The sequence below is a fragment of the Lytechinus variegatus genome, chromosome 8 (genome assembly GCF_018143015.1).
Source record: "Lytechinus variegatus isolate NC3 chromosome 8, Lvar_3.0, whole genome shotgun sequence".
NCBI lineage: Eukaryota > Metazoa > Echinodermata > Echinoidea > Temnopleuroida > Toxopneustidae > Lytechinus > Lytechinus variegatus.
This window is the reverse complement of record NC_054747.1, coordinates 32,769,742-32,794,200: the sequence shown is the minus strand read 5'-3', so window position 1 is coordinate 32,794,200 and position 24,459 is coordinate 32,769,742. Positions and strand designations below refer to the sequence as shown.

At 39.9% G+C, this 24,459-nt stretch overlaps 1 protein-coding gene and 1 long non-coding RNA gene across 2 annotated transcripts; both read right to left on the bottom strand.

Annotated features, from left to right (window-relative positions):
* Positions 1-17,003: 17,003 nt before the first annotated feature.
* LOC121419660 (inner centromere protein-like) lies at positions 17,004-17,711 on the bottom strand. The gene has a single exon (XM_041614118.1). The coding sequence runs from the start codon at positions 17,709-17,711 to the stop codon at positions 17,004-17,006; it is 708 nt and encodes a 235-aa protein (XP_041470052.1).
* Positions 17,712-22,091: 4,380 nt separating this feature from the next.
* On the bottom strand, positions 22,092-23,309 carry LOC121420381. Its single transcript, XR_005970750.1, has 2 exons — positions 23,266-23,309; positions 22,092-22,291 (listed from the first exon to the last, which is right to left on the bottom strand). It is a non-coding gene; the product is annotated as an uncharacterized LOC121420381 (long non-coding RNA).
* Positions 23,310-24,459: the final 1,150 nt, after the last annotated feature.

Here is a 24,459-nt window from a genome sequence, read left to right as displayed (position 1 = left end):
GGCTATAAACTTCTCTTTGCCGTACCATTATCATGAATTGATGACTGCCTCTGGATGAGTTCTAAGGTCACATCCTCTGACCACAAATATACAAACATGATTAACCGGGTTTGGGACAAATGACTGGGAAAAAAGACCCTGTTCGGATGCTTTTTTTTCGGCACCACGAGTGCCAACCGTCAATGCCAGAGCTAGAAGATTTTCTGGACCACACATTGCATAGTTGGCAGGTAAAATGAATAGTTATTGATTTCTTTATCATTCCCATATTCAAGAACAGCCCCAGGAATTCTAGCATAACTGGAGCGGTAAATTCATGGCCAAGCTTAGCCGATAGCTGCAGTCGATGAGAGAAAATTTCCTTCTGATTCATCTCCCAAGCAGTAATCACTCTGGTTGAATAGTTCATTGGATATAAGGGTCATCAAATCTCAGTGACCACCTGACATGAGTTACAGGTCACATGATCGAGATAAAGGAACTTTAACAATATTGGGTTTTTTCCTGTAGTAATAATCCTGCAATTCATCTTATCCTTTTGCATGGAATTCCTTAGGACGTATTGTGTGTTAGTTCGGAAGGATAGGATGAAATTTATCAGGATATAATTGCCTTATGCTATTAACGATCTCCCCAAATTTGTTTTGGCCTACATTGTTCTTCCACATAAACTCATCAAGGTAAGATGGGAATAGGGCTTGGGATGTGCCATGCTGACGCCGCAATTTCCTCTTTGTACGCATCAATGTGCCCTTGATTGTATTGGTGTGAAGCCAATCATGGATGGGATCCACAAAATGACGTTCGTAATTGACCATATAATGTAGATAAATCCCATTATTCAGCTGATCCAGATGGTGGTATGCCGCCCAACCATCACTTATGATGTGAGTTCCAGGCAAGCACCATTGGTAGATAATGGGTTCTAGTGTGCCCAAGTCCCTTCTAGGGACAACCTGGAGGAGGCGTCTGCCAGTACCGCATTCCACAACGTCAAAGACCAATGGCCTTCATGGTACTGGCCCCGATGGTACTTCCTATGAAAATATTTGCTTTCGTCAATCTCGATAATTGGAATGCTCATATGGTCAAATCCTCCAAGTTGACAGAAATTGGTTATCAGGTGTTGGCTATAAACTTCTCTTTGCCGTACCACTGTCATGAATTTGATGACTGCCTCTGGATGAGTTCTAAGGTCACATCCTCAGACCACAAATATACAAACATGATTAACCGGGTTAGGGACAAATGACTGGGAGAAAAGACCCTGTTCGGATGCTTTTTTTCGGCACCACGAGTGCCAACCGTCAATGCCAGAGCTAGCAGATTTTTCTAGACCACACATTGCATAGTTGGCAGGTAAAATGAATAGTTATTGATTTCCTTATCATTCCCATATTCAAGAACAGCCCCAGGAATTCTAGCATAACTGGAGCAGTAAATTCATGGCCAAGCTTAGCCGATAGCTGCAGTCGATGAGAGAAAATTTCCTCCTGATTCATCTCCCAAGCAGTAATCACTCTGGTTGAATAGTTCATTGGATTTAAGGGTAATCAAGTCTCAGTGACCACCTTACATGAGTTACAGGTCACATGATCGAGATAAAGGAACTTTAACAATATTGGGTTTTTTCCTGTAGTAATAATCCTGTAATTCATCTTATCCTTTTGCATGGAGTTCCTTAGGACGTATTGTGTGTCAGTTCGGAAGGATATGATGAAATTAAACAGGATATAATTGCCTTATGCTATTAACGATCTCCCCTGAATTTGTTTGGGCCTACATTGTTCCTCCACATAAACTCATCAAGGTAAGATGGGAATAGGGTTTGGGATGTGCCATGCTGACGCCGCAATTTCCTCTTTGTATGCATCAATGTGCCCTTGATTGTATTGGTGTGAAACCAATCATGGATGGGATCAACAAAATGAAGTTCATGATTGACCATATCATGTAGATAAATCCCATTATTCAGCTGATCCAGATGGTGGTATGCCGCCCAACCATCACTTATGATGTGAGTTCCAGGCAAGCACCATTGGTAGATAATGGGTTCTAGTGTACCCCAGTCCCTTCTAGGGACAACCTGGAGGAGGCGTCTGCCAGTACCGCATTCCACAACGTCAAAGACCCAGTGGCCTTCATGGTACTGGCCCCGATGGTACTTCCTATGAAAATATTTGCTTTCGTCAATCTCGATGATAATTGGATTGCTCATATCGTCAAATCCTCCAAGTTGACAGAAATTGGTGATCAGTTGTTGGCTATAAACTTCTCTTTGCCGTACCATTATCATGGATTGATGACTGCCTCTGGATGAGTTCTAAGGTCACATCCTCTGACCACAAATATACAAACATGATTAACCGGGTTTGGGACAAATGACTGGGAAAAAAGACCCTGTTCGGATGCTTTTTTTTCGGCACCACGAGTGCCAACCGTCAATGCCAGAGTTAGCAGATTTTTCTGGACCACACATTGCATAGTTGGCAGGTAAAATGAAGAGATATTGATTTCCTTATCATTCCCATACTCAAGAACAGCCCCAGGAATTTTAGCATAACTGGAGCGGTAAATTCATGGCCAAGCTTAGCCAATAGCTGCAGTCGATGAGAGAAAATTTCCTCCTGATTCATCCCCCAAGCAGTAATCAAAACAACAAGTGGAGACGTGACATCATCAGCCCAACTAATGAATATTCATGAGGACTGTTTTTAAAAAATATTACTAAACTTTACAATTCAATAACTTTGCTATTTGATGTTCTATTTTGACGAAATTTTCGACATTTTACTGAATGAATTCTACTCTATTTATTAAGCTATAAATACTATTAGCCTGGACCACCCCTTCAAGGGTAATCAACTCTCAGTGACCACCTTACATGAGTTCACATGATCGAGATAAATGAACTTTAACAATATTGGTTTTTTTCCTGTAGTAATAATCCTGTAATTCATCTTATCCTTTTGCATGGAGTTCCTTAAAACGTATTGTTTGTCAGTTCGGAAGGATATGATGAAATTAATAGAATAGAATTGCCTTATGCTATTAACGATCTCCCCTGAATTTGTTTGGGCCTACATTGTTCCTCCACATGAACTCATCAAGGTAAGATGGGAAAAGGGCCCGGAACGAACTGTGCTGACGGCGTAATTTCCTCTTAGCGCGCATCCATGTGCCCTCAGTTGTATTGGTGTTAAACCAATCATGGATGGGATCAACAAAATGACGTTCGTGATTGACCATATAATGTAGATAAATCCCATCATTCAGCTGATCCAGATGGTGGTATGCCGCCCAACCATCACTTATGATGTGAGTTCCAGGCAAGCACCATTGGTGGATAATGGGTTCTAGTGTACCCCAGTCCCTTCTAGGGACAACCTGGAGGAGGCGTCTGCCAGTACCGCATTCCACAACGTCAAAGACCCAATGGCCTTCATGGTACTGGCCCCAATGGTACTTCTGATGAAAATATTTGCTTTCGTCAATCTCGATGACAATTGCATTGCTCATATCGTCAAATCCTCCAAGTTGACAGAAATTGGTGATCAGGTGTTGGCTATAAACTTCTCTTTGCCGTACCATTATCATGAATTGATGACTGCCTCTGGATGAGTTCTAAGGTCACATCCTCTGACCACAAATATACAAACATGATTAACCGGGTTAGGGACAAATGACTGAGAAAAAAGACCCTGTTCGGATGCTTTTTTTTTCGGCACCGCGAGTGCCAACCGTCAATGCCAGAGCTAGCAGATTTTTCTAGACCACACATTGCATAGTTGGCAGGTAAAATGAATAGTTATTGATTTCCTTATCATTCCCATATTCAAGAACAGCCCCAGGAATTCTAGCATAACTGGAGCGGTATTCATGGCCAAGCTTAGCCGATAGCTGCAGTCGATGAGAGAAAATTTCCTCCTGATTCATCTCCCAAGCAGTAATCACTCTGGTTGAATAGGTCATTGGATTTTAAGGGGTGGTCCAGGCTGAAAATATTTATAGCTTAATACACAGAGGAGAACTCGCTGACCAAAACGCTGAAAATTTCATCAAAATCGGATAACATATAAAGTTATTGAAGTTTAAAGTTTAACAATATTTTGTGAAAACAGTCGTCATGAATATTCATAAGGCGAGCTAATGATGTCACTACTCCTCTTTCCGTTTTCTCATGTTATTACATAAAATTATGTTTTTTCATTATTTCATACTTGTGTGAATAAAATGTCTCCCATATAATGAAATAAGTGGCAGCAATGAATATCTAATGCACTATACCAGTTGTCAATCCAATTTTTCTAGTTCTTGGAGGAAAAAATTTGAATAAACCTAATTTCATATAATAAAATACAAAACAACAAGTGGAGACGTGACATCAGCCCAACTAATGAATATTCATGAGGAGTGTTTTTAAAAATATTACTAAACTTTACAATTCAATGACTTTGCTATTTGATGTCCTATTTTGACAAAATTTTCGACATTTTACTGAATGAATTCTACTCTATTTATTAAGCTATAAATACTATTAGCCTGGACCACCCCTTTAAGGGTAATCAACTCTCAGTGACCACCTTACATGAGTTCCATGATCGAGATAAATGAACTTTAACAATATTGGTTTTTTTCCTGTAGTAATAATCCTGTAATTTATCTTATCCTTTTGCATGGAGTTCCTTAGGATGTATTGTGTGTTAGTTCAGAAGGATATGAAATTAAACAGGTTATAATTGCCTTATGCTATTAACGATCTACCCAAATTTGTTTGGGCCAACATTGTTCCTCCACATAAACTCATCAAGGTAAGATGGGAATAGGGCTTGGGATGTGCCATGCTGACGCCGCAATTTCCTCTTTGTATGCATCAATGTGCCCTTGTTTGTATTGGTGTGAAACCAATCATGGATGGGATCAACAAAATGAAGTTATTGATTGACCATATAATGTAGATAAATCCCATTATTAAGCTGATCAAGATGGTGGTATGCCGCCCAACCATCACTTACATGTATGATGTGAGTTTTAGGCAAGCACCATTGGTGGATAATGGGTTCTAGTGTACCCCAGTCCCTTCTAGGGACAACCTGGAGGAGGCGTCTGCCTCGCATTCCACAACATCAAAGACCCAGTGGCCTTCATGGTACTGGCCCCGATGGTACTTCCTATGAAAATATTTGCTTTCGTCAATCTCGATGACAATTGCATTGCTCATATCGTCAAATCCTCCAAGTTGACAGAAATTGGTGATCAGGTGTTGGCTATAAACTTCTCTTTGCCGTACCATTATCATGAATTGATGACTGCCTCTGGATGAGTTCTAAGGTCACATCCTCTGACCACAAATATACAAACATGATTAACCGGGTTTGGGACAAATGACTGGGAAAAAAGACCCTGTTCGGATGCTTTTTTTTCGGCACCACGAGTGCCAACCGTCAATGCCAGAGCTAGAAGATTTTCTGGACCACACATTGCATAGTTGGCAGGTAAAATGAATAGTTATTGATTTCTTTATCATTCCCATATTCAAGAACAGCCCCAGGAAGTCTAGCATAACTGGAGCGGTAAATTCATGGCCAAGCTTAGCCGATAGCTGCAGTCGATGAGAGAAAATTTCCTCCTGATTCATCTCCCAAGCAGTAATCACTCTGGTTGAATAGTTCATTGGATATAAGGGTAATCAAGTCTCAGTGACCACTTTACATGAGTTACAGGTCACATGATGGAGATAAAGGAACTTTAACAATATTGGGGGTTTTTTTTCCTGTAGTAATAATAATTCTCTAATTCATCTTTGCATGGAGTTCCTTAGGATGTATTGTGTGTTAGTTCGGAAGGATATGATGAAATTTAACAGGATATAATTGCCTTATGCTATTAATGATCTCCCCAAATTTGTTTGGGCCTACATTGTTCCTCCACATAAACTCATCGAGGTAAGATGGGAATAGGGCCCGGAACGAACCGTGCTGACGGCATAATTTCCTCTTAGCGCGCATCCATGTGCCCTCAATTGTATTGGTGTGAAGCCAATCATGGACGGGATCAACAAAATGACGTTCGTGAATGAACATATCATGGAGGTAGACCCTGTTATTAAGCTGATCCAGATGGTGGTATGCTGCCCAACCATCACTTATGTCAGTTCCAGGCAAGCTTGCCTAGAACTCACCATGGATAATGGATTCCAGTATGCCTCAGTTCCCTCTAGGGACTACATGGAGGTGTCTGCCAGTACCGCATTCCACAGCACAAAAGACCCAATGGCCTTCATGGTACTGGCTCCTATGGTATAACCGATAGAAAATACTTGCTCTCATCAGTCGTGATGATTATTGGATTTTCCCATATCGTCGAATCCTCCAAGTTGACAGAAATTGGTGGTCAGGTGTTGGCTATAAACTTTTCTTTGCCGTACCATTATCATGAATTGATGACTGCCTCTGGATGAGTTCTAAGGTCACATCCTCTGACCACAAATATACAAACATGATTAATCAGGTTAGGGACAAATAAATCTGGGAAAAAAGACCCTGCTTGGATTTTTTTTGCGATAACATTCGTGGCGTTGCCACTGCCAACCGTCAATGCCATAGCTAGCACTTTTCCTGGACCACGTATTATATAGTGGGCAAGTAAAATGAATACTTAAAATAGATTATTATAAAATCCTAGTTTTATATTAATAAACAAATAACAACATTAGGAATGCACTGGTCATTTTGGTCCATTGTGGCAACACTGTCACCATTTCCCTTTACCCAGCATGCACTTTCCTTCGACTGCTTCTGAGAAGCCTTCTGAAATATAACAGCGAGTAGATAACCCTTCATAGGCCCTGACATGCCTCCAGTTGGATTCCTCATGTCCTTTCCTGATCTCGGTATTCCATGTTGATTGACCCTACCGTGCCAGTTACTTAAATTTTCCTGTCATATGATTCGTATACAAGCATTACATCATCCGTTATGTCATCACCTGTTTTGTTTTTTACTTATTCCTTCCGTTATCACAAATGCTTACCTCAGTTACAACTTTACTGTTTTTATCCAAACATATATCAGGCATGACAATCGTTCCTTCTTCATGACTGTTATCACTCATTAATACACATTTGCCATATGTATCATTTATCACTCCTTTGTCAAGTTCACACGACAAGGACTTGTCATTACGATTGATTATCATTACCTGATGGCTCTTGCACTCATTTTCTTAGAAGAGTAGAACCATGTATTGTGTGTTAGATATTAGAAATAATAATTATAAACTTTCTATTCCCTGGAATTTATATTTCTCTCTTCCTCACACCATTTTGCTAACATGAAATGTATGACCCAGTATCCTTCATATCTTTCATCGATCGTCAAGTCATGATACAGGACTTGATGCTTGTAGATTGCAGGATAGAAATGTTAGTATACAAATCAAGCCTTTCTGTGCTTGTTGACAGAAGATCGTCATAGAAATTGTATGTTATGTAGTTCCTTGGGACATATTGTGTGGCAATTTGGAAGGACATGATTAAGTTAGGTAAAGAGAATAAAATAACATGATGCTGTCCATGATATTCAGAGTTGGGTCCCATTCTCACTCTATTTCTCCATTTGAATTCATCAAGGTAAGATGGGGAAATGGGCTCGGGATGTGCCATGCTGACGCTGCAATTTACTTGTTGCACGCATCAATGTGCCCTTGATTGTATTAGTGTTGGATGGGATCAACAAAATGACGTTCGTGATTGACCATATAATGTAGATAAATCCCATTCAGCTGATCTAGATGTTGGTATGCCGCCCAACCATCACTTATGATGTGAGTTCCAGGCAAACACCATTTGTGGATACTGGGTTCTAGTGTACCCCAGTCCCTTCTAGGGACAACCCGGAGGAGGCATCTGCCAGTACCGCATTCCACAACGTCAAAGACCAATGGCCTTCATGGTACTGGCCCCGATGGTACTTCCTATGAAAATATTTGCTTTCGTCAATCTTGATGATTGGATTGCTCATATCGTCAATCTTCCAAGTTGAGGAAATCGGTGCTCAGGTGTTGGCTATAAACTTCTCTTTGCCGTACCATTATCATGGATGGATGACTGCCTCTGGATGAGTTCTAAGGTCACATCCTCTGACCACAAATATACAAACATGATTAACCGGGTTTGGGACAAATGACTGGGAAAAAAGACCCTGTTCGGATGCTTTTTTTTCGGCACCACGAGTGCCAACCGTCAATGCCACAGCTAGAAGATTTTCTGGACCACACATTGCATAGTTGGCAGGTAAAATGAATAGTTATTGATTTCTTTATCATTCCCATATTCAAGAACAGCCCCAGGAAGTCCAGCATAACTGGAGCGGTAAATTCATGGCCAAGCTTAGCCGATAGCTGCAGTCGATGAGAGAAAATTTCCTCCTGATTCATCTCCCAAGCAGTAATCACTCTGGTTGAATAGTTCATTGGATTTAAGGGTAATCTAGTCTCAGTGACCACCTTACATGAGTTACAGGTCACATGATCGAGATAAAGGAACTTAAACAATATTGGGTTTTTTCCTGTAGTAATAATCCTGTAATTCATCTTATCCTTTTGCATGGAATTCCTTACGACGTATTGTGTGTTAGTTCGGAAGGATAGGATGAAATTTATCAGGATATAATTGCCTTATGCTATTAACGATCTCCCCAAATTTGTTTTGGCCTACATTGTTCTTCCACATAAACTCATCGAGGTAAGATGGGAATAGGGTTTGGGATGTGCCATGCTGACGCCGCAATTTCCTCTTTGTACGCATCAATGTGCCCTTGATTGTATTGGTGTGAAGCCAATCATGGATGGGATCCACAAAATGACGGTCGTAATTGACCATATAATGTAGATAAATCCCATTATTCAGCTGATCCAGATGGTGATATGCCGCCCAACCATCACTTATGATGTGAGTTCCAGGCAAGCACCATTGGTAGATAATGGATTCTAGTGTACCCCAGTCCCTTCTAGGGACAACCTGGAGGAGGCGTCTGCCAGTACCGCATTCCACAACGTCAAAGACCAATGGCCTTCATGGTACTGGCCCCAATGGTACTTGCGATGAAAATATTTGCTTTCGTCAATCTCGATGACAATTGGATTGCTCATATCGTCAAATCCTCCAAGTTGACAGAAATTGGTGATCAGGTGTTGGCTATAAACTTCTCTTTGCCGTACCATTATCATGAATTGATGACTGCCTCTGGATGAGTTCTAAGGTCACATCCTCTGACCACAAATATACAAACATGATTAACCGGGTTTGGGACAAATGACTGGGAAAAAAGACCCTGTTCGGATGCTTTTTTTTCGGCACCACGAGTGCCAACCGTCAATGCCACAGCTAGAAGATTTTCTGGACCACACATTGCATAGTTGGCAGGTAAAATGAATAGTTATTGATTTCCTTATCATTCCCATATTCAAGAAAAGCCCCAGGAATTCTAGCATAACTGGAGCGGTAAATTCATGGCCAAGCTTAGTCGATCGCTGCAGTCGATGAGAGAAAATTTCCTCCTGATTCGTCTCCCAAGCAGTAATCACTTTGTTTGAATACTTCATTGGATATAAGGGTAATCAAGTCTCAGTGACCACCTGACACGAGTTACAGGTCACATGATGGAGATAAAGGAACTTTAACAATATTGGTTGTTTTTTTTCCTGTAGTAATAATCCTCTAATTAATCTTTGCATGGAGTTCCTGAGGATGTATTGTGTGTTAGTTTGGAAGGATATGATGAAATTAAACAGGATAGAATTGCCTTATGCTATTAACGATCTCCCCAAATTTGTTTTGGCCTACATTGTTCCTCCACATAAACTCATCAAGGTAAGATGGGAAAAGGGCCCGGAACGAACCGTGCTGACGGCGTAATTTCCTCTTAGCGCGCATACATATGCCCTCGATTGTATTGGTGTGAAGCCAATCATGGACGGGATCAACAAAATGACGTTCGTGAATGAACATATCATGGAGGTAGACCCTGTTATTAAGCTGATCAAGATTGTGGTATGCTGCCCAACCATCACTTATGTCAGTTCCAGGCAAGCTTGCCTAGAACTCACCATGGATAATGGATTCCAGTATGCCTCAGTTCCCTCAAGGGACTACATGGAGGTGTCTGCCAGTACCGCATTCCACAGCACCAAAGACCCAATGGCCTTCATGGTACTGGCTCCTATGGTATAACCGATAGAAAATACTTGCTCTCATCAGTCTTGATGATTATTGGATTTTCCCATATCGTCGAATCCTCCAAGTTGATGGAAATTGGCGATCAAGTGTTGGCTATAAACTTCTCGTCGTACTATTATGGATGGATGACTGCCTCTGGATGAATTCTAAGTGCACATCCTCTGACCACAAATTTATCAACGTAATGAACTGGGTTTGGGACAAATGACTCTGGGGAAAAAGACCCTGCTTGGATTATTTTTTGCAATAACATCCGTTGCATCGCCACTGCCAACCATCAATACCATAACTACCAGTTTTTCTGGACCGCACATAGCATAGTGGGCAAGTAAAATGAATACTAAAAATGAATTATTATAGAATCCTAGCTTTATATCATCATACAAATACACGGCAACATGAGGAATGCACTGGTCATTTCTTGTCCACTGTAGCAACTCTGTCACCATTTCCCTTTACCCAGCTAGCACCTTCCTTCGGCTGCTTCTGTGAAGCTCTGCTGAAATAATAGCAGGTAGAGAACCCTTCATAGGCCCTGACATGCCTCATGATGTTGGTATGCCGCCCAACCATCACTTATGATGTGAGTTCCAGGCAAGCACCAATTGTTAATGGGTTCCAGTGTGCCCCAGTACCACATTCCACAGCGCCAAAGACCCAATTGTTAAGGCCCTAAACCGCAAATTGCACCTAAACCGCAAATTGCTGCCTAAGCATGTAGAATACTAAAAAGGACTGTGCGCGCGTAAGAGGCGTGAACACAGAGGGCGGCAAACATAAATCGCAGAAGGATAGAGGTTGAAGAGTGAAGAATTAGAACTAGAGCGCTGATCTCATTTTTATGAGAAATGTTGTTGTTGGTACACATTTATTTATTCATTTATTTGTTTATTTATTTATTTATTTAAATATTTTACCAGGGTGCTCATTCAACATTAAGTTGGTCTCCCATGGGGCCCTAAAAGGCTATCATTATTGTTCTTCTTGTTTGTTGGTTTTGGACTTTTGGTTATGGCGGGAGTTGGGCAACTTGGGCTGTACATAGTGCCGGTTTTTATTTTTTTGTGTTTTTTTGTGTATCCCTAATTCTCCCCTAGTATAATCTAACGCCTGTAGGTTTAAGCAAAGGAAAAGGAAAAGGGAAGAAATGAAAGGGGGAAAATAAAGAATCGCTATAAATAATTTTTAAAATATTTATTATAATCTTTTTAAAACTTTAGTACAAAATGTTACGAGGGTAATGAAGCCATGTACTCATATTATTATAGTCATAATCAGTACGAAATAGTAGTAGTAGTAGTAGGAGTAGCAGTAGTAGAAGTAGTAGTAGCAGTAAGAGTATAGTAGTAGTAGTAGTAGTTTTAGTAGTAGAACTAGAACTAGATTCTGCCCCACCAGTCCTTGTCCTTCCTGCTTCTCTCCATCCCCGCTTGGCCCTGGGCCTGGAGAAGTTGGATGACTCTCGGCCGGACGAATCAACACCAAACACCAAAATAACAAAGTTATGATTTTCCAATTCATTATGAAAATTTGATGAAGGCTCTCGCGAAATTTTAGGCCAGCAGACTTAGCAGAATCAAACAACTTTCGCAAATTGCATGAAGTGTTTACGTACATGTATACACAACCGCGTAGCCAGGATTTCATTTTGGAGGGGGCGGTAAATGCACGCAAAGCGTGCCAACACTTACAGAGCGCGCTCCCTAGGGGGTGGGTGCAGGGAGGGGGAGTTTCCCCCTCCCGCGCGAAGCGCGAAGCTTTTAGTATTTCATAAATTGAAATGAAAAGGAGCCGTTTCTCTTGTCTCTAGTACCTCCAATTCGGTTGACTATATTGCGATTTTGAACCTTGTTTTCAAAAGTGATTGTGAACGCACAAAAGGGGTATACAATGGAGGAAATTAAAATGATAATAACTCCGCGCGAAGCGCGGAAGCTAAAGCGTTTTATCAATTTTTCTTGCCATAAAAAGGGTCCCGAGAAAAAGGGTATTCTCAAAGATATATTGAATACTTTCCTTGGAAAGATCAGATTTGATTACAACCAAATTAGCATATTTTTAACTCGCAAAAAAGAGGAGAAGAAGTGTAGAGGAAGATATTCCTCCCCGCGCAGAGCAATGAAACTCTGAAATTTCAAAGGGCGGACGTTTCATCAAATTAATGTAGATATCTCTATACCCAATCGGCTCTAATTCAATTGATTTTCTAAGATTATTGAACTTAATTACAAGGAAAATAGTGCGCAAAAAGTTGAAACTTCTGTGATTTATTGAAATTATCTTTCTATATAAAAAAAGGATGCCTAATTTCTTTGACTTATCCTGTAGCGCTTCATTTTGAATATAAAGAAACTTAAGTGTCATTCAAAATTTCAAACTGAGGGCGCAAAACAGGACAGGAGGTAAATGTATACAGGGAAATGACATGAAGTTTAATACAATTTGATAAAAAATATTGTACTTTTTTATTTAATACGACACGAATTTCAGCCTTCCTCTTTTTATATTAGGAACCTAATTGCTCCAAAATTATGATTGTTCAGTAATGAGCTGAAATGTGGGAGAAGTTGACTTTATGGAGGTAACGGCAGAAACTGATATAAAGATTTACCCGCTCGGAGCCGACCAGACCAGAAGTTGCGCGATCAACTGAAAAAAAAGATAACTTCATATAAACCCCTCAAAATAAGTTCTGCAACTCAAGTTTGAGTGCTAATAAATTTCTTAGTGTGCCATCATCATATGTGAAAGTGGTATCATTGGAAAGTATGATTATTCCTCTTAACGATCATGTGTCATTTGTAATGCTAGTGTTATCATGAAATACACATACATGATAAATATGCAGCAATGTAAAAAATGAAATGTTGCAAAATTCGTTGCCATGTCATGTTTGAGTTCTGCAACTCAAACTGCAAGTTTGAGTGCTAATAAATTTCTTAATGTGCCATCATCATGTGTAAAAGTGATTTCCTTAGAAAGCATGATTATTCTCCTTTACAATCATGTGTCATTTGTAATGCTAGTGTTATGAAATACACAGACATGATAATACGCAGCAGTGTTAGACATGAAATGTTGCAAAATGCGTCGTTTGCAATAGCGAATTTCCAATTGTTTCAAGGATTGACCGAGTGCATTCACTGTCACCTGCATGGTAGAAATTCTATAGAAATGGAGACTCTTGTTAGAAATCAATGCATTTTGCAACATTTCACTTCGGACTTTTCTCGCTGTTCGGGGTGATTGCATATTCCATGATTACATAATCACAGCAAATGGCATGTCATTGCAAAGAAGAATAATTCAGCTTTCTAATGATACCAGTTTCATCTTTTATACTTCATTAACCAAAAAGGTATCATCCCTCAAAATTGAGTTGCAAAACTTTTTTTGAGGGGTTTATTTACTTCGGCCTAACCTTACTCAAATTCATGCCCTAATGTATACAATTTTAACTCTAACTGGCAAGAAGCACATAGCTGAGGTGGAAAAACAGGATTAGAGAAAAGGTCTGGGAAACAATGGCGAACTTCAATATTGTCATTTAACCGCGCACAGCGCGGAAGCAGAATTCATATATAAATTTAGATCAAGAAGTTTCTCTTTTGAGAAAAAAAATAAAGAATAAAAAAAAAACACAAAGCCACCTTTCTTTCCTTTTCTCTCTTTTTTCCCTTCTTTTCCTTCTTTTTTTCTTTTTGGGGGCGTTTTTTGGGGGGGCGCCCGCCCCCACCCCCCCCCCCCCCCGGCTACGCGCCTGTGTATTCATGTATGCACAGCTAGCTGGCTCAATTTCTCGCGCGAACGTGTGCACGCACAAAGAGTGCATTGCTATTGAGTAAACAAGACTAAACCTTTTTTCTACAAGCTTAGGCGGCGATTTGCGGTTTAGGTGCAATTTGCGGTTTAGGGCCTTAACACCCAATGGCCTGCATGGTACTGGCCCCTATGATATTTCTGGTAGAAATACTTGCTCTCATCAGTCTTGACAATTATTGGATTGTCCATATCGTCGAATCCTCCAAGTTGAAGGAAATTGGCGATCAGGTGTTGGCTATAAACATCTCTTGTCGTACCATTATCATGGATTGATGACTGCCTCTGGATGAGTTCTAAGGTCACATCCTCAGACCACAAACATATGAACATATTGAACAGGGTCAAGGACATATGACTACAGGGAAAAAAAGACCCTTTTGAGATGCTTTTTTTGGGGGGGGGGTTATTTCCACTCTTGGCATCACTACTGCCAACCGTCAATACCATTACGAGCAGTTTTTTTTAGGGCACATTGCATTCTTTATTTTTATTGCATTTTCAAAGGAATCTGGTGAGGTATAGAGGATTTCTCCGAAGTAGGAGCGAAAAGTCTGAATCAACATGAAAGCGATAGCTTACAATGGAATGCCTTTTTAATTTTTTTTTCTAAGATTTCTTGCATCGGTGTCTATTGCGATGATAGCCTTTGCCCAGGCTGCCTCGCTATTTACTGCCAACCGTCAATGACAAGCAGTTTTTCTGGAACGCACATTGCATAGTGAGCGAGTTAAATGATTTCCCAACAGGCCTCCACTAGTGATACATGTTCTGTTGCCATATCAGCATTATTGAGGAGCCTCACAGGATCCAAGCTCTCGGATGACCTTGGTCTGCCATATTCTTTCAGATCAAATGAACTGAAAATACACCAATGTACAGGTGGGAATATGATTTTTACTGTATTAAGAATGTATATTGAAACTGTAGATATTTTAGAAACTGCAGGCATTGGAGTTACAGTGCACTGCAGTCGCAACAGAAGAGACAAACACACTGTGCACCCTTGAGGAGTCGAACAAATACATTGTTTCAGATTCCATAGGATAGATAAGTGTTCACAAGAGCAACTTCCATCATGAAATGATACACAACCATGTACCACTTTATGTGCCGATGAGATTACCGATAGTAAATCATACGTAGATCCAATAGATTGACACCTTCCATACAACAATTGTAAATTGTAAACAAAATCAAGCACCATGTTTACCCATCCCAGTAAGATTGTGATGGTCGGCCTGTGCACTTGGGTCATAGAATGAAATGCATAGACAGGGGAACTTGCACTGAATTTCATTTTTCTGAAAATTTCAATTTTTCTAAAATTTGGGGTAATCCATTCAAATATATCTGAAGTATATGAGTATCAAATACAAAGATGCTGTACAGAAAAAATATATTTACAAATTTCTTGGGATCCAACACCCCCTAACGAGCTATCCCGTTGGCATGCTTTGGATAAATCTATCAAAAGAAACACTTTTCGCCATTAGAAACCTTGCTCGAACTCCTTTCTAACGGCCGGATAGAAGAAAAGAATTTGACCTAATCTCTTTTGAGATAATGTATTTTTCTCAAAGGTCAGGTTCAAGGATTCCCATCAATGTTACTTGAAATTTGAGAGATCATTCTGATTATAATGTGTACTTTTATTTAAACTAATATTTCAACTTTTCTTCTCTCTACTGTGGACCTAAAATTGATGCCAGTTTTGTCTCTCTTTTAATAAAACTTTAACAATTGTCAGCTAGGAAGGAGAAGTTTATCAATCTGCACAAGAAATTGCTGTGCTTGGGCTGCCTGGCCAAGGTGAGTCTCACCTGATAACAAATATAAGCCTAAAATAATTTAGTAAAACCCATGATTACCAATCTAGTACCATAATAATGCAGCCTTCAGGTGGATTTTCTGATACTCTGCGGAACTGGTCCCCTTGCCAAGATGCTGTAAACAGGTGCAGTGCTAAATTAAATTTAGTTACAGTCTCTTCCTGCAGCTCCTCCAGCAGTTTCTCCAATGTCCCTTCCTGTTGTTTCAGCACCTTTTTTTTACCTTTAGACTGAGTCTGATCACCTTCAGATGATAGAGCCTCTTTTTCCCATTTTTTCCACTTTACAGTACCAGTGTGAATATCCAGAAGTGGCTGTATCTTAGTGGTCATTTGTGCAACTCCACATTCACAACATTGTCTGTTGATGCATTCAAGTTTGTGGTATTTGTTGGATCCTTTTGGGCATAGAGTAGATGAGTTGAGGTCGTAGATGCTTGTGAATATGGACGGCATGTTATGTTGGTGGCTGAGATTGTTCAGAGCAGTGATCTTAAGTTCTACGTTGGCACAATACTCACAAAGGCAACCTCTGTATTTAATCGCACCGCGGAGTTTCACGTTGCGTGGCCTCAATGCAGCGAATTTTGACATTGAAATGTGCGCTGTGGGATGAGCCTTTCTGAATTCGGTGAGCAGGTCGGCAATCGTCCGAGTCAGAAATCGTGCTGGCAGCTTTGTTTTCTTGCTGATTAGCTTCTTGTCTGGTAGAGTGACTGAATGTTGGTTATAGAAATTAGTGACAAGTTTGGTTGTGGTATCTGACAGTGCACGTTTGTGAGGGCCTTTGGTGGCAGGATCTTTCAAGAGTTTTTCAGTTATTTTAAGCTTCTTAAATGTACGGCGTTGGCACCTGTACTTCTTTGTTATCTTAAGTGCAGGAGCAAGAGCTCGCTTCAGTTGTTGGTCTTTCTTTGATCTTCTTTGACTCAGCTTGCGGAGTTGTGCTGCCAGACCTTGAGTGATGATGTTGTTTATGTCTGTTGTCTTCAAAATCCCTCTTCTTTCCAACACCTCCTTTTTTCTTGGGGATGCCTTTGTAATTAAATCCTCGACAGTGTCTGCATACACAGCAGGTTGCTGTGATATCGCTTTCCTAGCTCTTCCCAGACTTTGTCATTTTGCCACTTTAGATCTACATGTAGCTGCAGTTTGCTTTGCTTGCTCGTGTTTGGCCAACTTGTCTTGAAGATGTTTTATTTCTTGCCGTAATTGTTCCTCTTCTTTTTCTTTCTTTTCCTGTTCTTCATGTTCCAATACCAGCGCAAGTCTCTCCTTTTCTCGTCGTCTCTGCTCACGTCGCTTCGCATTGATCTGTCTCTTCTTCTTGTTGGGCATTTTAGCTCTCTCTCTTCTTTTTCTAGCAGCATCTTTGGCTTTTCTGGCTTTTTCCTTTTCTATTTGAGCACGGGTCTTTGGCTTTTTCCCATTCTTTGTTTCCTCTTCTTCTTTCTCACGTTTTTTTCTTGCACGGAATTCTCGCATCTTCTCAGCTTTTTTGGCTCTGTACAGCTTCAGCAGTTCTTCATTCCCAGGCTTATGTAACTCCGTCTTCAACTCATCTCTTCTTATCTGAGCTCTGATAGCATCAAACTTCTTGAAGGTCTCAAATTTCTTTGGATTTTGCTTCATTTTTTGTCGCCAGTGTACACTCTTGCTTTTACCAAGTTGCGTTTCTTGTGTCTCATGCTTTTCTGATAATCTGAGACTGACTCGCAGTTCAAATTTTCTAGGACCTTTCTCATCCAGATGTTTCCCTACTGACTCTTTTCTAACTGCCTTTTCCCTTTCGATCTTCTTCCTTTGTGACTTTCTTCTCTCCATGTTGAGGCCAAAGAAGGGCTCCAATAGTAGGCAAAATTGGTGATAGCAATCTGTAAAATAATTAAATGAATATGTTTAAGTGGTTTTAACATTTAGTTTTTATATTTCTAGTGTTTTGTCTTCACCAGAAGTAATATGAATATACATGTAGCATATTTCCAAAACAATAGTAGCAGAGCACTGTGCAGTAAAATGTCCTTTCCTTTGCTATCCATATTTTGTGGGGTTGATTTTGTTTCAAAACATGTAACGAATAGCCTAGCCATTTTTAGAAACTGTAAATGCTGTGGTTCTCAGTACCAGCCTAGTCCACTGTATTGAATTATTATTATTTTGATACCACAGGCAATTGCCATGCACTTTCTGGTTAAAAAAGATCTGTGGATATTTGCTGGTATTGGGCACGGAAAATCTGTACATCTGTGGAAGAGACGTAATGAAAGTAATTTTTACAATTTCAGAGCTACCAAAACTTGCACATTTCCAAAAAGATGGTTAAAAAAAGCAGGAAAATAGCCTCAGGCCTTCACATATCCTACACCAAATATTAATAAAACAAGTTGAGAATACTTGAATTATATAATCTCTGAAGCTACCTAACAATTAAATTTGTATGTGTAGATCTAGTTTTAATAATTACAAAAGAAAAAACAACAAAAAACGAACGTCCATTGACTGTCCATCATGTCCAATGTAGCCTACTGTAGGCCTACACAATGAAAACCTCGTGTGTCATCCCTATGCTACACCGACACCTCCGCAAAATGATGTCCGACCAAAACGTGTAGTATCGGGATCCATTTCATCGAAAAAGACACAAGATATGTTAAGATTATAAAACAACAACAAATTATATCGAAATCATAACTATTTTAACATAATAATTGTATTAGAGCACACGTAAAGTACGCAGCTGGTTAGTAAACAGCAGCGCAATCGTATTCGTAATGCATGTAGTTTACCTGCGCTACAGGATGCCATTTGTGCATGACATCCACATCCATGTGTATCTCGATAATCGGGATGAAAAACGAGCTAATTTCACACAGAATGTTACATTACTGTAATTGTTCACACTTACAGTCCACAACAAAATGCAAAAATAATAAAGGTATTGCTCACCAGTGATGTAATTGAGCCGCATTTGCCCCTATCTTGAACACCGATGCTACAACGTAACCCAATGCTATAACGTGACGCCCAACAACAACCCGCCATGATGCTTTTCCATTCACAAAATTTCCCGCGGGAAGTTTCCGTTTATGGAAGGGTGACGTCAGCCCCTGCCTGCGGCATATTGCATTTTAAAGCAGTGTGCGTATTTTGGGATAGAGCGACCGTGTTTCCTACCGATCCTACATTTTAGGTCTTGGACGTCACGCCACTGCGCGATTACGATTTTAAGAATATCACAAAATATATTATTGGGTATGATTTTTTACTTTTTGTGTATTTATTCCAATATATTTTAGATAACATGGGGGGAAAATAACACGAATTATAAATTTCCTGTGCAATGTGCATCAAGGGTTTTACCGATGCTATCTATTTCATATAATGGGACACCACCGTAGCGTCGGTATGGATTGATAGATACAGCTGCTGAGGAGGAAAGACGCGATGCATACATCAATTGTAAGGTTTCCCGGAAAGTACTGAATGCAAACGAAGTTTGTTTTGATGACAAAATGTAAACATTGTCATAATAATTATAACAAAAATCAGGTTTTATTTGCAATATGTTAAGTCACGCTTTTAGGTGAAAGTAGTCCCAGACATCAGCAATGTTTTATCTATATTTTTTTCCTGAGGAATTTTTTTTTCTGAATTTTTTTCTGCCTCGCGTAGATCTTATGGAACTATGCCTAGCCTGATATCCCCTTTTTATATTTTGTCACTCAGGTTTAATCTACACCAAATTAAAAACACATCTTTTAAATGTTCTGAATTGCACCCAGGTTTGTGGACATAGCCATATGTATAGGCCTACCTAGAACTTCCAGAATAGTTGGATGGCCATGCTAAGAGATGTTTTTTCTATTTTCATAATACATAGTTTAAGGAGGTTCTGGCTGGGAGAAGGTGATCTGTGAATAATGTGCCTCCTGGGCTTTGCCCCTTACACTGTATGTGAACGGTGACCCCCTGTCAGTTTTTACATTTTTTATAACTTTTTTTTAGCTTTCGTGAAACATATTTTAAGTAGATGCTGGCTGGGAGATGGTGGCCTGTGAATAATGTGCCTACTGGGTTTTGCCTCTCATACTGAAGGTAACGCCTAGTCAGTTTTTACATTTTTTTTTCCTTTTTTTTTTAGCTTTCATGATACATAGTTTAAGTAGATTCTGGCTGGGAGATGGTGGCCTGTGAATAATGTGCCTACTGGGCTTTGCCCCTTAAACTGTAGGTGAACGGCCACGCCCAATCATTTTCTTTACATTGTTTCATAATAGTTTTCATAAAACATAGTTTAAGTAGGTTCTGGCTGGGAGATGGTGGCCTGTGAATAATGTACCTACTGGGCTTTGCCCCTTAAACTGTAGGTGAACGGCCATGCCCAGTAACTTTTGACATTTTCATTTTTTTTGGAGGGGGGGATTTCATAATACATTCTGGCTGGGAGAAGGTGGACTGTGAGTAATGTGCTTACTGGGCTTTGCCCCTTAAACTGTGATAGACAGCGACGCCCAGTTCTTACATTTTTTCATTTTTTTTAAGCTTTCATAATACATAGTTTAAGTAGATTCTGTCTGGGAGATGGTGGCCTGTGAATAATGTTCCTACTGGGTTTTGCCCCTTAAACTGTAGGTGAACGACCACGCCCAGTCAGTTTTTAAATTTTTTCATATTTTCTTTTAGCTTTCATATTACATAGTTTAAGTAGATTCTGGCTGGGAGAAGGTGTCTTGTGAATAATGTGCCTATTCGCTTTGCCCATGAAACTAGGTGAACGGCAACGCCCATTCAGTTTTTACATCTTTTATTTTTGTTTTATTTTTTTAGCTTTCATAATACATACTTAGCTTTCATAATACATAGTAGGTTCTGTCTTGGGGATGGTGGCCTGTGAATAATGTGCCTACTGGGTTTTGCCCCTCATACTGAAGGTGACGCCTAGTCAGTTTTTACATTTTTTTAAACTTTTTTTTTAGCTTTCATGATACATAGTTTAAGTAGATTCTGGCTGGGAGATGGTGGCCTGTGAATAATGTGCCTACTGGGCTTTGCCCCATAAACTGTAGGTGAACGGCCATGCCCAATCATTTTCTTTACATTGTTTCATAATAGTTTTCATAAAACATAGTTTAAGTAGGTTCTGGCTGGGAGATGGTGGCCTGTGAATAATGTGCCTACTGGGCTTTGCCCCTTAAACTGTAGGTGAACGGCCACGCCCAATCATTTTCTTTACATTGTTTCATAATAGTTTTCATAAAACATAGTTTAAATAGGTTCTGGCTGGGAGATGGTGGCCTGTGAATAATGTTCCTACTGGGTTTTGCCCCTTAAACTGTAGGTGAACGACCACGCCCAGTCAGTTTTTACATTTTCATATTTTCTTTTAGCTTTCATATTACATAGTTTAAGTAGATTCTGGCTGGGAGAAGGTGTCTTGTGAATAATGTGCCTATTCGCTTTGCCCATGAAACTAGGTGAACGGCAACGCCCATTCAGTTTTTACATCTTTTATTTTTGTTTTATTTTTTTAGCTTTCATAATACATAGTAGGTTCTGTCTTGGGGATGGTGGCCTGTGAATAATGTGCCTACTGGGTTTTGCCCCTCATACTGAAGGTGACGCCTAGTCAGTTTTTACATTTTTTTGAAATTTTTTTTAGCTTTCATGATACATAGTTTAAGTAGATTCTGGCTGGGAGATGGTGGCCTGTGAATAATGTGCCTACTGGGCTTTGCCCCTTAAACTGTAGGTGAACGGCCATGCCCAATCATTTTCTTTACATTGTTTCATAATAGTTTTCATAAAACATAGTTTAAGTAGGTTCTGGCTGGGAGATGGTGGCCTGTGAATAATGTGCCTACTGGGCTTTGCCCCTTAAACTGTAGGTGAACGGCCACGCCCAATCATTTTCTTTACATTGTTTCATAATAGTTTTCATAAAACATAGTTTAAGTAGGTTCTGGCTGGGAGAAGGTGGACTGTGAGTAATGTGCTTACTGGGCTTTGCCCCTTAAACTGTGATAGACAGCGACGCCCAGTTCTTACATTTATTATTTCTTTTTAGCTTTTATTATACGTAGTTGAGGTAGATTATGGCTGGGAGATGGTGGCCTGTCAATAATGTGCCTACTGGGCTTTGCCCCTTAACTCTAGGTGAACGGCGATGCCCAGTCAGTTTTTACATTTTTTTTTTCATTTTTTTAAAGCTTTCATAATACATAGTTTAAGTAGATTCTGTCTGGGAGATGGTGGCCTGTGAATAATGTGCCTACTGGGCTTTGCCCCTTAAACTGTAGGTGAACGGCCACGCCCAATCATTTTCTTTACATTGTTTCATAATAGTTTTCATAAAACATAGTTTAAGTAGGTTCTGGCTGGGAGATGGTGGCCTGTGAATAATGTACCTACTGGGCTTTGCCCCTTAAACTGTAGATAGACAGCGACGCCCAGTTCTTACATTTATTATTTCTTTTTAGCTTTTATTATACGTAGTTGAGGTAGATTATGGCTGGGAGATGGTGGCCTGTCAATAATGTGCCTACTGGGCTTTGCCCCTTAAACTGTGATAGACAGCGACGCCCAGTTCTTACATTTATTATTTCTTTTTAGCTTTTATTATACGTAGTTGAGGTAGATTATGGCTGGGAGATGGTGGCCTGTCAATAATGTGCCTACTGGGCTTTGCCCCTTAAACTCTAGGTGAACGGCGATGCCCAGTCAGTTTTTACATTTTTTTCATTTTTTTTAAGCTTTCATAATACATAGTTTAAGTAGATTCTGTCTGGGAGATGGTGGCCTGTGAATAATGTTCCTACTGGGTTTTGCCCCTTAAACTGTAGGTGAACGACCACGCCCAGTCAGTTTTTAAATTTTCATATTTTCTTTTAGCTTTCATATTACATAGTTTAAGTAGATTCTGGCTGGGAGAAGGTGTCTTGTGAATAATGTGCCTATTCGCTTTGCCCATGAAACTAGGTGAACGGCAACGCCCATTCAGTTTTTACATCTTTTATTTTTGTTTTATTTTTTTAGCTTTCATAATACATACTTAGCTTTCATAATACATAGTAGGTTCTGTCTTGGGGATGGTGGCCTGTGAATAATGTGCCTACTGGGTTTTGCCCCTCATACTGAAGGTGACGCCTAGTCAGTTTTTACATTTTTTTGAACTTTTTTTTAGCTTTCATGATACATAGTTTAAGTAGATTCTGGCTGGGAGATGGTGGCCTGTGAATAATGTGCCTACTGGGCTTTGCCCCTTAAACTGTAGGTGAACGGCCACGCCCAATCATTTTCTTTACATTGTTTCATAATAGTTTTCATAAAACATAGTTTAAGTAGGTTCTGGCTGGGAGATGGTGGCCTGTGAATAATGTACCTACTGGGCTTTGCCCCTTAAACTGTAGGTGAACGGCCATGCCCAGTAACTTTTGACATTTTCATTTTTTTTGGAGGGGGGTTTCATAATACATTCTGGCTGGGAGAAGGTGGACTGTGAGTAATGTGCTTACTGGGCTTTGCCCCTTAAACTGTGATAGACAGCGACGCCCAGTTCTTACATTTATTATTTCTTTTTAGCTTTTATTATACGTAGTTGAGGTAGATTATGGCTGGGAGATGGTGGCCTGTCAATAATGTGCCTACTGGGCTTTGCCCCTTAAACTCTAGGTGAACGGCGATGCCCAGTCAGTTTTTACATTTTTTTCATTTTTTTAAAGCTTTCATAATACATAGTTTAAGTAGATTCTGTCTGGGAGATGGTGGCCTGTGAATAATGTTCCTACTGGGTTTTGCCCCTTAAACTGTAGGTGAACGACCACGCCCAGTCAGTTTTTACATTTTCATTTTTTTCTTTTAGCTTTCATATTACATAGTTTAAGTAGATTCTGGCTGGGAGAAGGTGTCTTGTGAATAATGTGCCTATTCGCTTTGCCCATGAAACTAGGTGAACGGCAACGCCCATTCAGTTTTTACATCTTTTATTTTTGTTTTATTTTTTTAGCTTTCATAATACATACTTAGCTTTCATAATACATAGTAGGTTCTGTCTTGGGGATGGTGGCCTGTGAATAATGTGCCTACTGGGTTTTGCCCCTCATACTGAAGGTGACGCCTAGTCAGTTTTTACATTTTTTTAAACTTTTTTTTTAGCTTTCATGATACATAGTTTAAGTAGATTCTGGCTGGGAGATGGTGGCCTGTGAATAATGTGCCTACTGGGCTTTGCCCCTTAAACTGTAGGTGAACGGCCACGCCCAATCATTTTCTTTACATTGTTTCATAATAGTTTTCATAAAACATAGTTTAAGTAGGTTCTGGCTGGGAGATGGTAGCCTGTGAATAATGTGCCTACTGAGCTTTGCCCCTTAAACTGTAGGTGAACGGCCATGCCCAGTCACTTTTTACATTTTCATTTTTTTGGGGGGGGATTTCATAATACATAGTTTAAGTAGATTCTGGCTGGGAGAAGGTGGACTGTGAGTAATGTGCTTACTGGGCTTTGCCCCTTAAACTGTAGGTGAACGGCCATGCCCAATCATTTTCTTTACATTGTTTCATAATAGTTTTCATA